Source organism: Tupaia chinensis, unplaced genomic scaffold (genome assembly GCF_000334495.1).
Source record: "Tupaia chinensis unplaced genomic scaffold, TupChi_1.0 Scaffold000316_1, whole genome shotgun sequence".
NCBI lineage: Eukaryota > Metazoa > Chordata > Mammalia > Scandentia > Tupaiidae > Tupaia > Tupaia belangeri.
The window spans coordinates 7159564-7167151 of record NW_006159809.1 but is presented as its reverse complement, the minus strand read 5'-3'; the positions used below and the strand labels follow the sequence as shown (position 1 = coordinate 7167151).

General features: G+C 52.5%; 1 protein-coding gene across 1 annotated transcript in view; it reads left to right on the top strand.

Moving 5' to 3' along the window:
• The window catches only part of VAX2 (ventral anterior homeobox 2), a 41471-nt gene that overhangs the window by 20433 nt on the left and 13450 nt on the right, over positions 1–7588 (top strand). Inside the window, exon 4 of the mRNA XM_027772938.1 lies at positions 5354–5541. Within this exon, the coding sequence (XP_027628739.1) occupies positions 5354–5541 (188 nt within the window). The remainder of the gene's footprint in view (positions 1–5353; positions 5542–7588) is intronic.

Sequence of the window (7588 nt, the reverse complement as noted above, 5' to 3'; positions counted from 1 at the left end):
TTTATTATTATTATTTTCCAGTTTGATCAGAGGGAGAGGGAAAGTGAGAAAGCAAGCCACCAGGTCTGGGATTTGAACCGTGGTTGGCCATGTGGGAGTCCAGCGCCTTCAACCACCACACCACCTGCCTGCCTAAATAAAATAATTCTTTAAAAGAAAATTTTAAAAATTTAACTTGTCTAAAGTTTTTCTTTTTTCTCTCTTTTCTCAGTTTGCTATAGGATGCATGTACTTGCCAGCAAGAGAGAGAGACTTAGAGAGGAAAAGTAAAAACGCACCCCATGGCAGGGATGGCCACATCAAAAATTTCTTCTCTTCCATTATCTCTGTGTTTCAGACATGCATGCATATATGTCTGGTGTGATTTTCAAGGTGTCTGGTCCAGGACTCGAGCCATGAAGGTGGCCATGTGGGATCCAGCCACCTTAGCATCTACACCATCTGCTAGCCCAAAGCTTTCCCTTTTTATTTATTTATTAATTTACTGAGATATTTTTGCTATAGGGCGCATGTGCTTGCCGGAGAAACAGAAAGTGAGAAATGACTGTACCTCCATCGCTCCATCCCTTCTACTCCATCCTCCTCTCTAGATTTTGGTGTGCATGCACATGTGCCTGGCACGAGTTTCAAGCTCCCAGGTCCAGGATTCAAACTGTGGTCAACCACATGGGAGTCCAGAGCCTTAACCACTGCACCACCTGCTGTTGCCCCCCACACACACCACCAAGTTTTCTTTCTTAACAGTAGTTTGAGAGACCAGCAGATGGAGTAATGGCTATGTCATTGGACTCCCACATAGTCAATTGCAGTTCGAGTCCCAGACTCAGTGGCTTAAACTCACACCAGGCGCGTGTGCATGTGTGCCCAAGTCCTGAGAGAATGGAGGAGAAGGGATTGGGCCATTGCCAACCCCCGGGGGGTGATTTCTCACTTTCTCTCTGTCCATGTCTCCAGTGAACACACATACCCTAGAAGAAAAATTTCTCTAGGAAAAAAAAAAAGATCAAAACAAAAAACAGTGGTTTGAGGGGCTGGCAGGTGGCATTGTGGTTAAGGTGCTGGACTCCCACATGGGCAACCTTGGTTTGAATTCTGGACCTGGCAGTTTGCTTTCTCACTTTCTCTCTGATCAGATTTTAAAAACAATAATAATAAATAAAATTAAACAAACAAACAAAGAGTCGTGTGAATTTGCTTTTCCCTCATGGCGCAAGATTGAACATCTCATGTGCCTGTCTGTGGGCATGTTTTCAGATTCGGTCTTGGGTTGCCTTTCTTGTGTGACTCCTGCCTTCCCTGATCCTCAGGAGGTGGTGGTGCTGCTGGCATCGCACAGGGTTCGACCTCACGGGTAGGGACTCCTGCTCAGGCGTTTCACAGTGGTGTCTGGGAGGCTGACTTGAAGGGGGCACGAGGTGGGACAGCACCCTTCCCTCCTGTCCATACCCCAACACGTGCATAATGAAATCAGGGCCTCTGGAGAGGGAGTCACTTGGGGTGTTGTCAGAAAGTTCTTTTTTTTTTTTTTCTTTGAGAGGTTTTTTTGCTATAGGGCGTGTGCGCTCGCCAGACAGACAGAGAGAGACAGAGAGACAGAAAGCGAGAAATCACCCCCGGGGGGATGGTCACGCCACAATCCCTTCTCCTCCATTTTCTTCTCGGGATCTTGGGCATGCACGCACATGTGCCTGGTATGAGTTTTAAGCCATCGGGTCCGGGACACGAACCGTAGTCGACTACGTGGGAGTCCAGCGACATAGCCATTATGCTAACTGCTGGTTCCCATGGAAGTTCTGAATCTGATCTCACAGTTGGAAATGGTGGAACCCAAGCGAAGGGCACTGCCTGGCTCGGTCATGCCGGGGCCATAGACACTGCGCTATCCTCTTGGGCAGTAGAAAGGGCTGGAGCTGCAGAGCTTACATCGTCCCAGGAGGCCTATGGTTCCCACAACACTTCAAAAACGTGTCCAGCCGATGTGCAGCACCCAGGGTTGGTGAGGAGAGCCACCTCTGAGCAGTGACTGTACCCACACTCTGACTCCCCGCCTCCCTGAGGTGGACTGTGAACATGAGGTGTCTGAGAATCTCTGAGCTCAGGGGCAGGAGTCTTCAGCTAGGAGCCCAGCAGGGGCCACAGTGTGTCCTGGAGGGGAGCACTAACCGGCTCTGACAGGAGCCAGGGTGGGCGCGTGGGGGAGCGGGCTCAGGTTCACCTGCTAGAGCAGGACTCTACAGGTAGGACCCGCGGTCCCTGCGGCTCACAAGGAGCCTCCCAGCAGAAAGCACATTCCAAATACAGCGCCTTTCACGTGTTCTCCACGGGTGTGGTGAGCCCGTGCAGAAGATTCCGTTCCGTACCTGTGAACGACATCCTCTTCATTATAACCTAGTAACTGCATTGCTAAGGAATACCAGAAATGGCATCCATAAAGTAACATGAGGGTGTTTCCAGTTGACTGACCTCTGTCACTATGACCTAGTTACTCGACTAAAAATGTTACTAAATGTTACTAAAAATGTGTTCCTTCAGGACCAGCAGACGGCATGGCAGTTATGTCACTGGGCTCCCGCATGGCCAACCGCAGTACAAGTCCCAGGCCCGGTGGCTTGAAAGTCATGCCGGGTGTGTGTGCATGCGTGCCTAAGATCCTGGGTGGAGAATGGAGGAGAAAGGATTGTGGCACGGGCATCCCCCCCTGGGGAGTGATTTCTCACTTTCCCTCTCACTGTCTCTCTCTCTCTCTTTCTCTGGTGAGCGCATGCACCCTAAAGCAAAAGCCTCTTACAAAAAAAACAAAGATATTCCTTGGGACCAGCAGTTGGCATAATGGCTATGTCTCTGGACTCCCATGTAGTCGACTGCGGTTCAAGTCCCAGACCCAGTGGCTTAAACTCACGCCGCGTGCGTGTGCGTGTATGCCCAAGGTATGCCCAAGGTCCCGAGAGGAGAATGGAGGAAAAGGGATTGCGGCGTGGCCATCCCCCTGGGGGGTGATTTCTCGCTTTCTGTCTCTCTGTCTTTCTCTGACTCTGTGGCACACGCACATACCTGATAGCAGAAACTTCTCCAAAAAAAAAAAAAAGTATTTCTCTATTTCCTCATCTGTAAAATGGGGATAATAGTACTTCCAGATTCGCTGAAACTCTGGGAAGCTTAAAGTGTTTAAAACAGCGCCTGGCCACATATTGTACAAGCGGCAGCTATTATTGAGATTAAAATGTGAGCAGCCCTGGCCACCAGCACTTCCAGCCACATTCTAAACTCCAGTTGTGCACGCCCCCTGGAGGGAGTTCGAATTCCTACAGTTATGGAGTGTGGTTTGCTACCTGTGCTTGTCAGAGCTGCTACAGTGGGTAAACACAGTGGCATGCCCAGCCACTGGTCTTCCCATGCTGGTATATTGCTGTTCACTTAGCTTCGTTATTGTGGGCGCCACATGCTGGGATGCTGCATGTCGCCCCAATCATTTTCTTTTTTTAAGACAGGGTCTCGCCATGCTCAGCTCTTCCCACCCCAGCTTCTGAGCTGGGACATGGGAATGCGAGCGCCACCACTCCCAGCTCTCTCAGACAGGGACTCCCTGTGTTGGCCAGGCCATCCTCAAGCTCAAGACCCTCCTGCTCAGCCTCCTTGAGTCACTGGGATTACAGCACTCTCTTATCTATCTTTTTTTTTTTAGAGAGATAGAGGGCGTGTGCAGAGATGCAGAGACAGAGACAGAAATCACTCCCCGGGGGGATGGCTACACTGCAATCCCTTCTCCAGTCTCCTCTCGAGAGGGCATACATGTACACACATCCAGCATGAGTTTTAAGCCACCAGGTCTTGAACTCAAACCGCATTTGGCCATGTGGGAGTCCGGTGACATAACCGTCATGCTATCTGCAGGTCCCATTGGTATATAATTTTTGACAGAAATGCTCCAATAACTCAATTTCAAGCCATCAGTGTGTGGCTCAAACATGAGTCATCTCTACCCCTACAGGTAAAGCAGACACACACACACACACACACACACACACACACACAGAAAACCATCTCCCTTTGCTGAGCGCCTTGTGTTGTTACTAAGTTCTTTAAGTGGGAACATCTGTTGAACATGGGCTCTGTGGTTTTGAACCTCTCTTAAGTGGACAAGGAACCAAAATACTGGCGATCCTGCACGTGAAGGGCACAGGTCTAGAGCCCAGGGTGGTCCTGCTCCAGGACTAGGTACACAGGGAGTGGTAGAAGACCCCTCTGGAAGGCACCCAACAGTCTACTGTGGGGCACTGTCTCTGGCCTTCTCCTGGGGCCCTGTCTCCCCACTCTAGCCTCTACTCCACACCAGTGAGCCTCCTCGTGGACGCCAGAGGTTCTGTGGGGCAGAGTGCTCACCTACGTACACACACGTGTATGTACATGCACGTGCACCACACACAAATATAGCTCAGGACTTGCCTCCACACACTCCACTAGGCCTCCTCCGACTGAGGACACCCAGTTTGAACCTATCGTCTCCTCTGCACTGGAGGACTTAGCATATTTCTTTCCATGTCTTCCCTTCTCTGCCGAGGCACAGCATCCTGCCCAGGCCATGAGGATACACCTGAGAGTTGTACTGAGGCCCACTTACATACACGTACCCATTAGACACAACATCCCGCAGCGAGTGGTTGGGAAAGCTGGGCCCAGAGAGGGTGAGTAAATTGTCAGAGGTCAGTCACACAGCCAGGTTCAAGCCAGAGGAGCTCCCTATTAAATCACATTGCTTCGGGACCAGCAGTTAGCATAATGGCTATGTCGCTGGACTCCCACGTAGCCGACCGCAGTTCAAGTCCCGGACCTGGTAACTTAAACTCACGCTTGGCACATGTGCATGTGTGCCCAAGATCCCAAGAGGAGAATGGAGGAGAAGGGATTATGGTGTGTCCGTCCCCCCCGGGGGGATGGTGATTTCTCACTTTCTGTCTCTCTCTGTCTTTCTGGAAAGCGCACGTGCCCTATAGCAAAAAACCTCTCCAAAAAAAAAAAAAATTAAATCACATTGCCTCTTATTAACATACCTATTGGTGGGGACAGGTGGTGGCACAGTGGTAGGACACAATCCTCTGCAAGTCTGACCCACATGAGAGGGTTTCGGGTTCATATCTGGCGACATCCTTGAGTGCTTCTGGCACGTGTGTGCCCATGATCTGGGGTCGGCTGGAGCTGGGGGTGGATTGTGGCATTAGGATCCTATTGGGAACATGCTCTCTCTCCCTCTTATTCATGGAAGAACAGATAAATACACTTGGGGGGAAATGATGCCTCTTGGAGACTGGACTCCTTAGCTAGTAAACTAACCGACCTCCCTTCATGGTCCCTGCAGATGCCAAGGGGACCATCCGGGAAATTGTCCTGCCCAAGGGGCTGGATCTGGACCGGCCCAAGCGGACCCGCACGTCCTTCACCGCCGAGCAGTTGTACCGCCTGGAGATGGAGTTCCAGCGCTGCCAGTACGTAGTGGGCCGTGAACGCACCGAGCTGGCCCGCCAGCTGAACCTCTCTGAGACCCAGGTGAGAGGCCAGCCCCAGGCCACTCCACCCCCGTCATGCCAGTCTGGGAGCTCCTTGGCGTATGAGGCCCGGGGGCTGCTATAGGAAGGCCCAGCTTGGGAGGAGTTCACATGTGCACAAGGGAAACACCACGCTACAGGTAAACCAGAGCAAATAAGGAGAGTACTGACAAGAGAGGGGCAGTCATGCCCACGGGGGCCCTGCATGCATCTGGTGCCATGGGTGAGACCTGGGAAAGGCCAGAGACACGGGCTTGCCCAGATGCAGGGACTGGCTGAGGGAGTGTGGGCATGAAGCAGATGGCGAGGAGGTGGTTTGCTAAGATAAAAAATCCCAGGCGGAGATGAGACATAGTAAAACGGTGCTAGGGACCTCTCTTTCCCCCTCTGGGCCTCTCCCCAGCCTCCATTGCTTTCCATCATCTCTGTGTGCCTTGCCCAGCTCCATGTGTCAGAGAGGAGGGATCTGAACACCCCCACCCCCAGGAAGGGCTGGTGTTTTAACAACACTGCTTAACCCAAAGGGAAACACTTGTAAACTGAGCATCTGCGTGTGAACAGACACTCTGAGCCTGTACTAGAGTTGCGTAACAGTGCAAAAGATACTTGGCCAAGTGCCAGGCACTGCCTATACTCCTCAGGTCACACCAACAGGACGCTGTCCAGTCACCCCTCGGCACTAGACAGATGCACCAGAGGTCCTGGTCCCCTTGAGGAGTGAGCGGGCTCCTCCTGTGGTAAAGCAAGAGCCGTGAGTAGGGTGGAGGGATAAGTGAGAGGGCTAAGAGGAGGGGGAGGCAGGGATTATGGGCCTTAAGGGATGAGTCATCTCCACCTGGACTGGTTCCCTCCAGCTCTTACCACAGAGCCCCCAAGCAACCATGCAGGGCTCTCCCTCCAGTGGAGCTCCTTCAGGAGCTGGGAAACCAGGCTTGTGCTCAGAGAGGAGGCTGCAGCCATTGGGCCAGGCCACAGCGTGGGGGAAGTCAGAGGATACTCTCTAACCCTGCTGACTAAGCAAAGAGCCAGTGCCCTTCCTGTTCAAGTCACATCTGACTCGGTTTTGCCCCAACTGAAACCTGAGGCTGAGCTCTGCAGGTGCCTCACATAGTTCCTCCTCTGTCCTCAGCCTTCCTATACCCTGCACCCACCCCACCCTATACACCCCACTTTTAACTGCCCCAGAGGTCAAGCACAAGCCCCTCTTCTTTCAGGAAGTCTTTCTCTAAGGCTTTCTGACATCCCAAGAGACCTTTCCACATGACCTGGCCTTTAAGTATGTATGTGTGCGTGTGCGCGTGTGTGTGTTGCTGTGGGCGCCAGTCCAGATGCACCCCCAAGAACAGCAGTGTGTGTGATGGCCACATCTCCTCTTCGGCCTCCTCGGAAGCCGAGTGCACAGCTGCCCCACGCACAACGGGCCCACAGTGAATCCTCAGCTGGCCGATGCTGCCACCCGTCCTCCCCGCCCGACGAGTGTATAGTGTGAGCCACGCGGAGCCAAGGTCCCTGAGCACCTCCTGCACAGACCCTGCTCTCAGGCTGGGCACATTCTGCCTGTCGCCCTGTCTCAACCTCGTGGGGCTTCTCTTCACCTTCTCTTCGGAGGCTAAATGTCCAAGACCACCACCAGCCAGATGGCTAAGACTCCGACATCAGTGGGGCATCAGCTATTCTGTTCTGAAGTCACTCCCAGTGTTAGCACAGACCCCACAGGTTAAGGGCTCGGTCCCACAAGTGAATGTCATGGCAGATGCCAGCTGCGAGTTCCAGGAGCCACCTGTGCTTCCCGATGAATGGTCCTGAACATGCCCCTCCTCAGGTTTGATCACTGAATGACTCATAGAACTCAGGCAACTCTTCCCTGTGCTGCTCCCTGGTTTATTATAAAGGATACGAGTCAGGAACAACCAGATGGAAGAAATGCGTAGGGCAAGGGAAGAGGAGGGACTGGAGCTTCCAGGTCCCTCTTGTCCGCCACCTCTCAGCTCTTCCATGTGCCAACTAGGACGTTCTCTGGTCTCATTTGTGTGTTTGTTTGTGTGTGT